The sequence below is a fragment of the Lepisma saccharinum genome, chromosome 16 (assembly GCF_977018435.1).
Source record: "Lepisma saccharinum chromosome 16, izLepSacc3.1, whole genome shotgun sequence".
NCBI classification, from domain to species: Eukaryota; Metazoa; Arthropoda; class Insecta; order Zygentoma; family Lepismatidae; genus Lepisma; species Lepisma saccharinum.
In genome coordinates, this window is record NC_139244.1 from 13,236,408 (window position 1) to 13,253,387 (window position 16,980).

General features: G+C 38.0%; 1 protein-coding gene across 8 annotated transcripts in view; it reads right to left on the reverse strand.

Moving 5' to 3' along the window:
* LOC146000260 (sodium/potassium-transporting ATPase subunit alpha) overlaps positions 1 to 16,980 on the reverse strand; it is a 92,333-nt gene that overhangs the window by 25,054 nt on the left and 50,299 nt on the right. For all 8 annotated transcript variants that reach the window (XM_083137718.1, XM_083137716.1, XM_083137714.1 and 5 more), the window contains 7 exons: positions 15,498 to 15,750; positions 14,155 to 14,423; positions 10,910 to 11,108; positions 8,312 to 8,423; positions 6,851 to 7,176; positions 1,659 to 1,907; positions 585 to 723 (listed from right to left, as the gene is read on the reverse strand). In XM_083137718.1, coding sequence (XP_082993844.1) covers positions 585 to 723; positions 1,659 to 1,907; positions 6,851 to 7,176; positions 8,312 to 8,423; positions 10,910 to 11,108; positions 14,155 to 14,423; positions 15,498 to 15,750 — 1,547 coding nt within the window. The remainder of the gene's footprint in view (positions 1 to 584; positions 724 to 1,658; positions 1,908 to 6,850; positions 7,177 to 8,311; positions 8,424 to 10,909; positions 11,109 to 14,154; positions 14,424 to 15,497; positions 15,751 to 16,980) is intronic.

Genomic DNA, 16,980 nt, shown 5'->3' on the forward strand with positions numbered 1-16,980 from the left:
TTAAAATGTCTGCTGTATAGTTACAAAACACACCTCTGTCACATAAAAAAAATATACCTGAATACCCTATGCAAAGTTTCCTACATCAGTACTGGTCTTGAAGGCACCTCAGTATTACTTTTTACTAATGTTTTTGAGTGACTTGTGATTATATTGATGTTTCACTTAGATATTTCAGAACCTACAGCAAAATATTTGGTGACCGGACATTCTAAGAACTCATACTAAACTTAAGCCAGCACCGCAGCCATGCAATCTAAGGCAAAATGCTTTGGACTACAGGACACACTCAGGTTCAAGTCTCCTGGGGAAGAGTAACAATTTTTCTCCTGCGTATGGGACCAGTGGCCACCCACCGTGAGAAAATTGGGAAGCTACAAATGAGTAGCGTAACCCGGTTATGGAAATCTACAACAATGACTGGGGCTTCTTCGTGCTTACCACACGTCACCCCATAACTGGTTGTATGATCTCCCACCTCGGGTGAGCGAGTGAGTAGGATCAGGTGTGAGTGAGGCCGGTGATCATTAGGTAGGCCTAGGCCGTCAATAGGCACCACAGATTATATGTTATTACATACTAACCTTAAAATTTCATCCAATTGTTCTGCATTCAATTCCCTCAATTCAGAGCCGTGGATAACAGCTGCCTTTGCTTCTCTTGGGTTAACTTCAGACACTGGGATGTTAAGACGTTGTGCGATGTCTTCAACAGTTTCATTTCCTGAAATTGTGAATTACTATGTTAGAAAGAAACTGCACAATTCTTCAGATGTTACCATGATCTCAGAACCACAGGGAACAAGTAATAAAACACTCATAAAAAGTGCTACAAGAATTTAGCTAGTTTTCATGACGATACCATTACAGAATACTTAAGGAGAAGGAAATTTTTGCCAATGCACATGAAGTATTGATAAAAAATTTACCGATACCAATAAATTATATGTATGTAGAATAAATGATAGTTTTAGCAATACAATACAAAGTTTGAAACATCTCATGAAGGAGCTGAACGGTCCATTCGCTTTCTTAATTAGCACATGTAACCAGGTAACAGCAACATGTCTTGCCTTAGAAAACTACACTGTATAATTAGACATTACCTTTACAACACAAATTCGGGATGGGACAGGTTAACCAGTACTCTATCGGTAACAGCCGATACAGGCAAATTGATGTATCAGTAAAATTTTACCGATCTGATATGTCTATAAATATATTATAATTTAGTGCAATATTCTGCACTTTGTTATAGATATAAACATATCTGCATTCCCTATGTTTTTGTTTTTTTAAATAAATGTCTAAATGTGCAACTTATCTTGCACTGGAGTCATCTGTAACACATTTAAAAAGGAGGTCTTCAAGGAGCATTTGAAATTCTATCTCGGATCAAAAATTTCATATCACTTCATCCTCAAAATATCTTATACCTTTATGTTCGTAAGCAAACAGTAACGAAACTTTGCATTGCTTTATAGAAATGCACAACATTAATAAAAATAGGTGCTTATGAGTGGGCCTTGTTTTGAAATTACATGTACACGTTCCTCCTATTTGGTTACAAAATTTTACCACTCTGGAACTGAACTTGAACACATTGTGGTCAACAACAACAGCAAAATCACATATGATGTGTACACAACTTGTGCCTACCTTCAGAAATAATACCGACAGACTTGGCGATGGCTTTGGCAGTGATAGGGTGATCACCAGTCACCATGATAACCTTGATACCAGCAGACCTACACTTGGCGACAGCATCAGGCACTGCTGCTCTTGGAGGGTCAATCATAGACATGAGACCGACGAAGCGAAGTCCGCTCAGGGGAAAGTTGGGGTCGTCGCAATCAAAGTTGAAACCAGAGGGGAATTTGTCTGATGGCAGCATCACATCACAGAAACCTGCAATAGAAGAGGATTGAAATCATGAATACTCTGCAACTGGTATTTTAAAACAAGAATAATGTTGCATTTAAATTCCGAACTGCACATGCTCAACATCAAATGAATAATTTCTTATGAGATTGGATTGAATCAACAGATTCTGGGAAATCCTTACTTTATTACCAGGGAACGGATTTATATGTAGTAAAAATGTGCTAAACATGTAAATACATACATAGGCTGATTTTTTAGTAGTGGCAACTATGCTGTAGTGGACACCATGCAATGGAGCCAGGCAATGCCGTTTATACCAAAGCTTGGTTACATGTGTACCCTCCCTCAGAGCAAATTACCTAACTCTTCCCACTCCATGCCAGTGTGCAGTGACAACAAGAACAAAGCAGTTGTGAGCGAGCGGTCGCGGAGTGCAGTCGCAATGTTTACAAAGCAGGAGCGCGGAGCTGGTTAAAAATTGAATGAGCTAGAGGTCGCACTGCACGATTGTCACCATGGACTGCAACAGGCTTAATCCCTAAGATGAAGGAACCACTTCGTGGGATTTGCTTCCGAACATTTTGTGACATTCTTCTGGCAGTAGATCACTCTCTTCACAGTATCAAAAGATTAGGCTGTGCCAATGGCTTCCACATCGATGGCAACACGTTGTACGCAACGCTGGGGACTACAGCGAAGGCCTGTAAAACTTAGAACCATGTATGTATGTATGTATGTATGTATGCTGTGTGTCTAGAAAATAAACAGTTGCCACTACTAAAAAATCAGCACTTGTATTTAGTTAGTTTCACCAAAATATGGAGTTAAATATGGACTTACAATTGTAAAAATTTACCTTTTTAATAATATGACATTACGTACATAAATCTAGAGTTTTAAAACAATTGATTGCGCTTCTCTTGGCACTGTAACTATTACTGTGTATCTTGAAGAGAAACCAGAAGCGAATCATGTACGTGTCCCACAAAACTGTTGCTTCTGGCAGGCACGAAACTAGTAGAGAGAATGGGTCACAAAACTGTTGCTTCTGGCAGGCACGAAACTACAGAAGGTCGTTCGGGATCTCTGAGGACAATATTGGAAGGGTGATAAGTTCATGAAAACCCATGTCGCCACCAACGATCATGCTCAATTAGAAAACCAGCATTCCGCGCTATAGCCCGACAACGTAATTTCCATTGCAACAGACTTTTCCGAAGATTTATCATGTCCAACTTTTCCCACTCCTCCTGACAAGCTTTCCAGAGGCCATTGAGAGTGCGTGGACGTCTCTTTTTTAAGGCCCGTTTTAGGAGTCCAAATGCAACGAAGTCCATGGGTGACCCATCTGGCGCCTTGACCGGAATGTCGCTGTAAGGAATTGCACGGATGCCAGTTTCCACACACATTCGCTGTACGAACAGACGAGTCGAACTGGAGGTATGGCTGGATGCTTTATCTTGGTGCACCCAGACCTGGTTTTTGCCCCCCCCCCCCCCTCATACAGTGCCGGGATATCTATGTTATAAATGGGTGTTAAAACCTCATCCTGATAGTACGTGGAGTTCATCTTCACATTATTAGCTACACGGCGAATTGCTAGCTTGCCATTATAGCAGTATCCAGCGATGATCATGAAACCCCGTAGAAAACTTTCCTGGCATTCTCGATACAATGTTTGATAATTGTTTTTGTCACGAGGGCGGTACTAAATCGCGCGGGGTTTGTGACAGTCACTAAGGTAGACATATGCTTCGTCTAATGTCACCACATTTTTCCATCACTCCCCTGCAAGATAGGTCTCGTAGAGCTTTCTAGCGTTTGTGCGACGTTCCGCAATGTGACGAGGCACCAGCTTGTGAACTCGCCGCTTATGCCGCATTTCTAGTTGCAGGTCCTTCTTGATTATGGTGTTCACTGTTGACACAGACATTCCCAACTTACGTGCGATACTCGTTTGGCGGGCAGGGTTACCACCTGACACAAGGACCTTCACTTTTCTCACTATGTCCGGTGTACGACTCGTAGCTGCTCGTGGATATGCCTGTTTCTTCCCCTTTGGAATTAGGCCCAGTCGGCCTTTGCCTTTTTCGTTCAATACCGCACCGATCCCGTTCTTCAATATCACAAAACCACGCTTCTTGCACATTCCTTTGATTGCCGAATAGCTATATTTAGCATCGGAAAGGGCTGTTATGTAGCCCTCCCAGTATGGTTCAATTTTCTTCGGCATCGTTCTAGGTAAATGGCACTACACCCTGCACACGCGTTCTCAGTACTGACGTGACTCAGCATGCACCGTTTGGACGGACTGACGTTGATAACAGCGCCGCCAGCGGCTTTCAAAATCGTCACCAGAGATCCCGAACAACCTTCTGTAGTAGAGAGAATGGGGTTAGCTAAGGGCTTCTTGACTTGGGAGGGACTCTCTTCCAAAGCGGCCAAAATAACGTTTGTAACAACCAGGAGCCAAAGCTTGAGCCCTCATTCTCTATTGTTGACAACAATTGTAAATAAACAGGGATTTCAAGTGTTTTACAATAGCAAAAGTAAAATTGAAAAAAAAAAAAAAATGTTGTTCTGATGACAGAAAACTTGTAATTAACACAATTCGAGGGTATAAAAAAGGTCTTAATAAACTTTTGTTTTGTTTAATGTTGCTTCATACCGTTTGTTATTTGCAAGAAATTCACCCAAATCTCTTTGGTCACACAGGGACACACTGTTGTGCGAATATGGAGTAAATGTTGAGAAATTTTCTGAAATAATATGTAAAATATGAGCCAAAACCTAATATATGTACAAATATGAAAAATAAAAACTGAATTTCTTGAGTCTACAAGCCATGATGCGCGAAGATAGAAAAAATATATATAACTGATTTCAGCTTCAAACATAATTATGTATTTACATATAAATCAGTTCCCTGCTTATTACATAAAGGTTGTAATGTTTACATGAATTTATATTAATTGTGATAAGAGAGACATTAATTTTGGTGTTTTAAGTCCACTTTATGCATAGTAAGGCTAATCAGGACTGGACCTACAGTTTAAAGTGGGATCCGAACCACTGTGTGCCTCAACTGGAGATCAAACCTGGGATTCCTTGACTGCAAGGAGACGACGCTACCACTGCACCATCAGGGAGGCCCTAAGAGAGACTTGATGAATATATTCTCTGACCATTGACTGGGTGAGTTCTGGAGAGTTTTCCAAGCTTTGAAGAGCTAATATGTAGAAGATGAGAACTCAATTGGCCAATAGCCAGAGAGAATGTATTCAGCAATCATTGCCAGGAAAGCTTCACAACTTTCTTGTCTAATTCATTAGTTCATCAAGACTGATGAAGTATTGTGAAAGAAAAAAAGGGGAGGGGTTGTTTTTGCAGAACTTACAATGTGGGAAAATTCATCATCCTGGGGAATTTTATGCATCATGATGCGAAATGCATAAAGATGGAAAATGTATAATCTGGGAATGCAAATTTGAGGTTCCTGCAATTAATAAATAATTATTTTGGTACAAATCTGAGATGTGCATTACTGGTCAGGTAATATGAATCCTTCAGAGAATACATAAAATGCAAGTTGCACTGTTAAGATGTTTTAATAAGGTTGAGATGATAATGAAGCTGATACCAGCTGTATCCGTTGGATTTGATTTGATTTATTTTATTTTACTTCGAGTTTTGTGCCTCTTGGCTAATTTGCGAAGATGGGGATGAGTGATGAAATTGATGAATGGACATTCACAAACAACCATGTCCGAGCGGGATTCGAACCCAGGACCCTTGGAGTCTCAGCGTGATTCGCTAACCACTCAGCCACAAGGTTGGAATATAAACCTAGATAGTGACCAATACTTTTCCAGTGTGTGGATATTTCACGAAGTTTGCACAAATGTTGCATGATAGTTTTACAGCTCAAAATACCCTGGAAATTATGCACAACAAATGTTATTTTTTTTCAACATTTTGAGGTTGTTCTTTTACATATTGTAGAATTTCTCTTCTAGAAACTTTGTAGACAAGGAAAAGATTTTGAATTACTTGTTGATACAGTAGAGTCTTGTTTATCCGACCTTCTTTATCCGACATTCCGTATTATCGGACATACCACCGGAAAAAAAAAAAATCATCAATCGGCAACAAGAACTGCAAGTTGTGAGCGTAGTCTATTTTTAGTTTCTCCCGCGTTGCGCGCCCGCCTACAATATGACTCGTGTGTCTGTCATTCACTACTCAGTGCAATTATAACATTAGTAATGCATCTGTGTAAAATTATAACATTAGTTTGATGTTTAATAGACTTTTTCTTAACACCTCCCTATTATCAGACATTTTCGCTTATCAGATGTTCTGCTGGCCTCTCTATGTCGGATAAGCAAGACTACTGTATTTAGGATTTCATAATTAAAGTTTGATAAGATTTTCAGTGAAATAATGGTTGATCACTTCACAGTTGAGTTGTTTAGGCCCCAACAATGTAGTATTACTCACCAGATTTACTGTGTGTGTATGTTTATTTTAGGAGCGTGTGTTTTCCAAAACATCACACCACAAGACTTGTTTAATCCTTGAAATAGCTGTAAACTAGAACATTGTCAGCAAAAATGGATTTTGTTATTAAATGATTATCCCGTGTGAAATTATGAATATTTTAAATCCAGTCGTAAATCCAAAGCAGTTCTTTTATGCACATCGACTAATAGCGATTGGAGTCTTGAGCCACTGAAATGTGCTCCCATGTGGAACGAAAACTCCTGAATTAAAAATGAGGTGACAAGTCTTAAAACTAGATTCTCTTGGTGGTACCTTATGAAATCATAAATGATACCATTGGTGACTCATACCAATAAATACAAAACAGAAGTGTATTGGAAAAGTTAATCACAGTCAAGACTTCCGTGCAAGCACACAAGTTTCACATTCCCTACATTGCACACTAAAAATATTAAATATCTAACCTAATACTCTCTCTCCTAAGCCACCAAGTTCAAGGTAAGCATTGTTGAAAGCCTCCTTCATTTCTTCATCCAAAACCTTCTCCTTTCCATTGATGAAGATCGAAGAGCATCTATCCAAGATTCTTTCGGGTGCACCCTTCATCACAAGCAGATATCTGGGGTCATTGGCATCCTCCGTATCATGAATTGAAACCTGATACTTGTTGGTGGAGTTGAATGGAACTTCACACACTTTCTTATTTTTCTTCCTTATTGACATGACATCTCCCAAAGCCAATTCCATACATTTCAGTAAGGCAGCTTCTGAAGCATCTCCGTTCACCTCTCTGAAAGTAACAAGATACAAATAATTCTCTCATTTTGGGGTAGATTTTTCACAGCAAAATGTGAATTTTTCCCATGAGTGTTGTGTGTTCCAGGGGTGCATTAAGGGGCAGAGTGTGCGCAAACACATAATACTGAGATATATATAATATGATGATCCCTCCCTGAGGCACACAACACAAACATTCAATTAATATAATTGATTGATTGAGTTGATGTTTTAATTACACTTTATGCACAGTAATGTTAATTGGGACTGGACCTACAGTTTAAAGTGGGATCCGAACCACTATGTGCCTTCACCAGGTATCGAACCCGGAATTTACAAAGTGATGACGCTCCATTGAGGAGGCCCTCAATCAATTAATATGAGTAAGTTGCAACCCCCTCCCCCTGCTCAGTCACCCAAATTTAAGCAAGCACCCCCGAATGCTAAATCACAAAATTAAGTAAGCACCCACTCCAAGTCACCAAAAATTAAGCAAGCTCTCCTTTCCCTTGAATCACCCCAAACATAACAAGTAACCCCCCACCAAGTCACCCAAAATCAAGCAACTGCACACCAGAGTCAACCAAAATCAAGCAACAATGTACAGTTGTAGAAAGAAATAATCCCCCCCAGACTACTTTTATTAAGGTTCTATGGGGGAAGTATTTTTTCCCATTATTGTACATACCCAAGTCACCCAAAATCAAACAACTGCACATCTAGTTCAGCCAAGATTGGGCAACTACCCCCTCCCCTCTCCCAGTCAGCCAAACAGTAGACCTCCCCTAAACAAGCAAGTCATCCAAAACTAAGCAAACACCCTCAGAAACAACTTCTTCCTCTCCTGCCAGGACCACTCAGCAAGTACAATTTAAGCAAACTTTATTCGCTTACACTACCATGTCTTTTTGATTACAAGGTGTCTTAAAACTAACAATAAATTGCCAATTAAATTAAGTCATCTCTCCCGAAGAGTACATCTGAAACTAACTTGTGTCGTTGAACCTACCAGGGAAGAAAAAGTTGTCAACACTGTCAGTGTTCACTATGCGAGAATTCGGGGAGACCACTTCAGGAGTGAAAGCTAGTTGTCTCATTATATGGACACTGAGGCAGAACTCTTGTATAATAAGACTTTTGGAACTTACTTCTTCAAAATAGGAACACCATCCTGACCAGGTTTAAATTCAGCTCTGTTACACAGGGTCGCAATTCGAGACAGAGCCTTAAATCCTGGGCTGGTTCTATCATACTGTACACCTAGAAAATAAATTACAAATAATTACATATTTTTAATAACAATCTAAATTAAAAGCTATGAGAAAATTCAGTGTTCTCAATTTTACGTTTTCCTCCATTATACACTGGACCTTCCTGGTCTCAATAACGATAACTAGAGGCACATATTTTTGGTAAATAAAAAGGCAAAATTTCGGTACAAAAAACGAGTCAATTTCGGGTTCAAAAGCGGTAAATAAAATAAAATATCGGTGTTATAGCGGTGAAAAAATGGATGAAAAGTGGTATATAAAAAGACATATTGGTTTTAAAATTGTGAAAATAATACTAAATTTGATTTAAAAACTACACTTATTCCACAGAATTAACATTTCACTTCTAATAGCACATTTATGTAGTTATCAGAGTATTAAGTTTATTTCTGTGTAAAGGAGTCCATTTTTGCTTCTCCAATATTAACAGCAGAATTAATCAATTTTCCGGGAATTGCATAACTCTCAGGATAATTCAGCCTCGGAAGGTGTCGCGTTTGTGAATAAACCCTTGAATTTCGTGTTTGAGAGTTAATTTCGCTTTTTGCAGTTCATTTCGCATTATTTCGTGACAAAATATGGTCACAAAATGCACCTCACACCTTTCAAAAACATGAAAAATTAACACTACAATGTGTTTTTTCAAATTTCGTTTTTTCGTCAAAAACGAAATATGCATGCCCCTAACGATAACACTTTAATGAACTATCCTAGATTTTTATGTTCTCTGCATCAAAACATTATTTGTGCATTTTATTACAGTGACGTATACATTCAACAAGTAAAAAATACTCTTTCAATGTATGCAAGAAATTCATGAAAATCACAAAAATCAATGAGCAATTAAACTACCTTTTCACAGGCAACCCATAACATTCACAGAAATAACTTCTAACATCACATGCTCAGCAGAACATGTTTATTTTACCTATTGGAGAGTACAAAGACAAGAGAAAACCACAGCATGCATAAAAATAAACATTTTCATGTTCCCCTGGCATCGTCAAGGACACAATGGAGTTAAAAACAGGTGTGGCCAGTACTGTTCATTTATTTTCATGGTTTGATTTATTTTACTTCATTTTTCAGGATGAGTGATAATATGACGAAACTGATGTAGAGGTTCTCACAAAGAACATCGATGCCCTGGTCAGGAACCAAACCCAAGACCCCTTGTGTCTTAGATAGCATGCTGTGCTAACCACTCCAACACGGAGGGTTGTTTGGCCAGTAGGAGAAGCAGAAGTATATTGTGTATATATGAGGCACAATCAATGAAAACCTTACAGTCTGACACAAAGTATATGACAGACTGTATACAACTCAAATTTGTGTGGGGGTATCGACTGCTATTTACAAAATGACCTCAAGGCTGCAACACTGACCAAGCGAGCTTCACAAAGTCATTTTTGTAATTTTACACATGGCTTTTCCTCCACATATTTGCACCAGTGGAGAGCAGTGGTTTCTTACGAGCAATGGTTTTTTACCCTCTGGAAGCCTAACACTTACATAAATTTTCCAGCAAATGAAATTCAATATCTCCATGCATGTTTACAATGCCAGCAAAGTTTATGAATGGAGGAGAAAGTTCGACAATGGCCTTAGTTTGCAGCAAGATGGGTGGGAAGTCCCTTGCAATGACTCATAAGTAGGGAGCGGAAGTTGATGACCTAAAAAATATAGGTATATAACCTATAGAATGTCCTAAAAAATGAGAAAAAATTACCAATAAATTTGTTAAAGTTAAAAATTGAAATGAAAAGGAAATTATCTGATCTTAAATCTGAGTTTGCCCCAGACTGACACCTGGTAGTTTCCTCCGACACAACAAAGACTGTCACCAGTTCAGAATTTCTTTTGCTCGGAAATTGCAAGCCTGCGAGATATATATAGGCCTATGTTAACCTTGGTGAAAAGACTCAAGAATATTACCAAAATGAAAGAGAAGTGACAAAATATGACTGAACAATACACCAAATATTGCAAAATTAATGACTGAAAAATGCCAAAAATCTGGAAAAATGAATTAAAATCTGAAAATTGGCAACAAAAATGCAAATAATGCACTTTAAAATTATCTTTTTTGGGTTCTAGACGAAGTGTAATATTGTATATATTTAATGGGCATCGTGTTAAAGATGTCAGAAAAAAGATGACATTTCATCAACTTCCGCTCCCTACTCGTAAGTGACTGCTTGTGCACCACAAAGATTATTCTTCTTCAGATGTACAGGTGATAAGTAAAGACTTGAAAATATACATAGATCAGCAAAGTGTCTGTGCTAAACTGCAACAAAATTGTGCAACCCTACTAGTTACAAAACAAACAAATTAAGGTTTTCACTTCACTTTCCCATGTATATATATAATCAACATAGACCAGAATAGTTGTTTTATGTGAAGAATTGAATTTTAACCATAAATGTATGCAACATGTGCCATGAATACAAAAAACAGATTAAAGCCACGCACCTGATTGGTCCTCTGTAGTATCAGCTTCAATGATCTGGTTGTCGAACCACATGTGAGCGACAGTCATCCTGTTCTGAGTCAGAGTTCCGGTCTTATCTGAGCAGATTGTAGACGTGGATCCCAGAGTCTCTACAGCTTCCAAGTTCTTCACAAGACAATTCTTAGAGGCCATCCTTTTAGCTGTCAGGGTCAAACATACCTGAAAATATACAATGTCTACTTTATAGACATCTCTAGGAGATTTGACACTATGAATAATACACAAAAAAAGAAATGTCCGATGAAAAAGAAATGGTCAAAATACAACCTGCAGTTATACTTTCATACTATCCCTCAAGTAGAATGTACCGGTAATATATTGTATTTTTGTTACTTAGCATCAGCTTTTTCACTCAGATTGTTATTAATTTTGTTTCAACAAATTACATGACTTTTTCAAGAATTTTAAATAAATTTTCAGACTACTCTGTAATACTCTGATTAATAAATGAGTGTTGCAAATGTTCATTACTCCACACAGTTACATGATTCAATTAAACAGATCTCGAAATAAATCAATTTAAAGAAATAAATGAAATGTGATGTCCTCCATACACAACAGAATTATGTTTTATGTGTAAGCAGAGCATAATTTGCTCCATGGTTTTGCCAACTCGAAAGTACAGAAGGTCGATCCGCGTATGTGTGTCCGATTTTGGACTAGCACTTACCTTATGAAAATCCACGGGATCACCATCGGTTGGCCTCAATGTGATCACCGTGTGTCTTGGCAATAGCCCTGCACCATAACTTCCATTGTAGGAAGCTGCGATGAAGTACAGGAAGTGGAATCTTCTGCCATTCCTCCTGACAGGCTTTCCACAGCCCCCTGAGAGTGGTGACACCATGAGAGGAAAGTGCCCCCGTTTCAGTAGACAAAACCCACAGAAATTCATGGGACTCGCATCCGACGACTTCACCAGTATATCGTGAAATGGAATACCCCGAATGCCGATGGCTGTCGCCATATGTGGCAAAAAGTTCTTAGTAGAACGAGATGTATGTGATGAGACATGACACCGATAGGCCTCACTGAGGTAATGTTCACAGCTTTTAAATCCTTCCGGAGGTTTGATTTCTCACACAAGGTGCGGTTCACAGTTGACTGGTCCACGTGGAGTCGTGTGGCCATCACACGTTGCGTCGGGAGGTCTCCTTTAGTGCCATTCGATGCAGCTTCCAAGACACGGGTGGCATCACTGCAGTGCACGCTCCCTTCCTCGTCCCCCTGGTGGGCGACTGAATAGCTGGAACCTTGAGGATTTTATGCCGCTTGATTGTGTTCTTGATGGTCATCGAACCCAAGGCACATCCATATTCTTTGCACTGTTTCTGAATTTTTGACACAGAATATTTGGCGTGGAAAAGTGCAACTACGTACCCCTCCCAAAAAAGGTTCACCTGTGGAGCCATGATGCACACAACACACACTCGTGATAGTGCCACGATACTACAGGCTCTAACCATCCTCCCATGCTTTTAACCACTTGGATTGGTCGATTCTGTGCACAGGGGTGACGGTTCAAAATCGGACACACATACGCGGATCGACCTTCTGTATTTACTCAGCACTATAATCTGGAACTGTTTATGTTTAATATTGATGGCCCTTAATCTTCCTTGGACAAAGACCTCTGGTTTACTGGTTCCCTTTGCAAGACTTTTGTGTTGATGTAACATACCTGCTACAATAAAATGCCATCTGAAAAATCTACACATGGTGAGCATAAAGTCTTGCCCTGATTACAAACTTTTATTGCTAAAGAACTATGCTAGATACATATATGCAGTTTGTTGGAAATGGTAGCTTAACTCATAATGTTTTGTTATCAGTACACTTCAGTACACTTTGACATGTGCTCCCTTTGGTGCCATTAGAACGTCTAGGCGATACTCAATTTCTCTCCATGTCTTTGACAAAATCTCTTCTGTCACCGTCTCTATAGCATCCCGTATTCATGTCTGAAGAGTTTGCATATCAGGAACTGGTGAACTAAACACTGTGTCCTTAACGAACCCCATAAAAAGAAAGTCAAGAGGTGAAGTCCGGTGAACGCAGTGGCCATGATATGGGAATCGGAATAAGAATCAGACAAACCAAAGAAATGGAAAAAACTTGATGTATTGCACTACTTATTTCCATAGGTTTTATTTGCCTATCTACCGTGGAAGTTGAGATATAAATATTCATAATCAGGGAAAGACTTTATGCTCACCCTGTATATGTGATAAGTATAACCAGATGTTTGTAAAAAAAATCCATGTTAGTTGCAAAAAATATATATATTACTTGCTTATTGATTTTGTCAACACAAGTCATTCACAACTGACTTTAATTGAACCTGGAATATAAATTGCAATCTATTTGTGGAGTGTCACTGAAATTAAAATACTTTCTGGAAATATCGAATTATGTTTTCTGCAATGATAGTCTTTACAACTGGGCCCTTTAAGAGCAACATTTCAAATTATGTACAATACTTCTCTAAATAAAATGTTCGATCTCAGACTGAAGAAGCTGTAGATACGATTTGTTCAGAATTAATCATGCTATAGTGTTTTGCTAAAAGCAATCATGTATACCTTCATATAGTGGTTCCCAAAGTGTGCCGCAGCACCCTGGGGTAAGCCGTGGCTGGCTTACAGGGGCACCGTGAAATGTTCCAACATTTTCAGTGAAATGATATGATTGTTCCAAATATGTGCTTATTTAGTACTTTTTACACACAAAATGTGTCTGAATTTGAAATGTGTGTTTATTTTTTAACTTCAGGCAAGCAACCTAACATCAATAACTAAGCATTGTAAGTGTTAGATAGGCCTACATTCTGACTTGGGTGCTGCAGAAATGTCTTGAAACACTAAGGGTGCCGTGAAACCAAAATGTTTGGGAACCCCTGCCCTAATAGTTTTTAAAAAGTGAAAAATTTGTTTTCACAACATTCGAACTTAGCTTTCACCTGCCCCAGAGACCATGAATTTGTTATTTTTTCTTCCCGTGGGCAAACAATGAATGCAACTTATCATGCCTTATACACAGAGACAATGCATTAATGCATGTTTCAAGATCTGGTATTTCCCCAATGTCATATTCCATCACATAACAATAACAAAAATCAAATTACTCTACTACTTTAAATAATTCAGAGTAAGTTTAACACCCTAACTTAATCTTATTTTCAAATAATAGATGCAGCGCCACTTACCGTTACAGTAGCCAACAGACCTTCAGGCACATTAGCTACAATGATACCAATCAAGAAAATGACAGCATCCAACCAGAAGTAACCAAGGATGAATGCAATGACAAAGAATGAGACTCCAAGGAAGACAGCCACTCCAGTGATGAGATGGATGAAATGCTGAATTTCTTTGGCGATTGGTGTTTCTCCTGTATCCAGTCCAGATGCCAAACCGGCAATTCTTCCCATCACAGTGTTGTCACCGCAACTGATCACAATGCCCTTTGCAGTACCTACACAAAAAGAATTTCTATGTTAACACTAGCTGAAGGTTAGTACACATACATGTAAAGTTGACTGGCTGTAGGATCAGTGGAGTATTCTGCACGTTACCTGGTTTACAGTTTTTTCATATATATAGAAATTGATGGAAAATTTAAAGTTGATGGACTTCTGTTTTTATTTTACATGCATGCCTGAATTGGTGTTTTATATCTAATTAATATACTAGGTAGGGATGTGCCGAAGCCGATTACAGATGTATGAAAATTGGCAGAAATTGACATATCGGCATCGGTATCAGCAAAAATCCGATATTTAAACCGGTACAGATAATACTAGAGTATTACCTTCTAATAAGTTTTATATTTTAATTTTGTAAGATTTATTGAAAATTAGGTTATGATTCTTCATCCTTGTCGAGTTTTTGTAATAAAATTATTACAAACTCTCATTCAGAGATCAACCTACCTCAAAATAAAGAAATAAAACAGTACATTGCTGAACGAACTATTCCACGTGACCGCTGTTGTATTAGAAATTCAAAAGTGAGTATCCAAATCTGAAGCAAGTGGTGAGAAAATACTTGGGCATACCTGCTGCATCAGTATTCAGTGTTGCTGGACGGATTTGTGATAAGAAAAGAAGTAGGTTACTTCCAGAAGTGATTCAAAATCTCGTGTTTCTGAAGTTGAATCAGCCAGCATTAAATTTACAACATTCAGAACAGGAATTCATTTTGCATTTCAAAGAACTGCTTGTGTACTAATGTTAAATCTCTTGAGAATCTATGCTGCTCTTAAAGGTTCACATACATATGTATATTCATATGATATGCAATAGAAAGGTACATACCAAATTTATTTTTGTCATGCTGAAAACAACATCCCATTTCTGTTGAATCATCTTATGTATCGTTATTGGAAATCACCTTGTATTTTACATAAAAAAGTACTCTAATGAAGATAAAAAAAATATATATATAATGGAAAGAAACCAGCATGTGCAGGACTGCACACAAATTTACAAGGGGAAAAAAGATCAGCACATCAAAACTTTGTTACATTATCAGAAATGAATAACATTACCTTCAACAGCATTTGTTGAGAAGAAAGCCAGGTTCCTGGTTTCCAGTGGGTTCTCATTTGTGAACTCTGAAGACCTGTGTTGAGGTTCAGACTCTCCTGTCAAGGATGAGTTGTCCACCTTGAATCCTCTGGATTCTATAATTCGGATATCTGCAGGGATCCTGTCACCAAATTTCACTTCTACAACGTCACCAACAACAATATCCTCTGCACGTAGTGTCAACTTCTCACCTTCACGAAGCACTGTTGCAAACTGCACAAATGCAAAATGTGTCACTATTTGTTTTCATATAATGCAAGAATGTCATATTTGGCAACAAACTACTAAACCATTAGAAAATAAAAGCTAATCATTAGACTGGATAATACTTGTTCATCAATATACTAATGCAAAATTACAGAATTTACAAATACAATTATATGTGGTAAATTTAATGCAAACAGTCAAGGTAAGTTCCAAGTTACATTAATGATAAAACATTTTATAGGCATTCAAATGTTACTATTATAACAATGAAAAAATTTAGAAAAGTATATTACCTGCATAGGTAGTTTTGCCCACAATACAAAGAAGGATAATGTACATTACTTACATTTTTTTTAAAAAATGTTTGAAGGAAATTTTCTAGATCTATGTAAATTTTTGGAACCAAATTCTCACCCTTATTTTACATTAGTTCCCCCTACTTTTTTAAATATCATTACTTCTATTTATTATGCAAGATAATTTTTTGGGGTGTGTGTGATCAGCATCACACTCCAGCTACCTCCAGGGATAAGGTTGGAAATATTCTGACTTTATATCACCACCCTGGGAATTGAACCCAGGTCTCCAGTGTGGCAGACCGTATTGACTAGACCACCATGGCTCCATGTGTACAGGTTACAAGACTATCAATCTGATCTTCTCTTGATGTATCTGTGCAGAAACCTAGTCATATTTGTACTGAAATATCTATCCAAATAGTTACACAGAGTAATATAAAAATGGCTAGAACTGATAGTACTGAACCTACATTTGGTTAAAATGTCAGATTGAACCTGTCACAAAAAACGTGAAGCTAACTGCTATTAGAGGGGGGGAAAAATAGCAGAAGGAGTCCCAAGATCAAAACTGCTTGAATTTAAATTATTTTCCCACTTGAATAGTACCGTCAAGAACAGCATTACAACTTCCTCTGTTTATTGAGACTGAACAAGAAATGCAAACGCTGGTTTATATCACTACAGATAGCACCCAGATAAAAAAAAACAGCAATAGATTATAATTAGTTTCTCTAGAAAATGTTCCCTTTCAATGCACATTGAAGAAATAGCTACACTACGTTCATATTTTCCCTGGTTTTAAAATTTAACTTACCCCTGATATTTCTACATATACTTTTTTCTTTTTACTATATCAGTTCACACATGCTATGTCTATACTGTGACTATATCTATTCTACTATTATTTTTCAGAGCAAGCATTTACTTACTCTAGTCC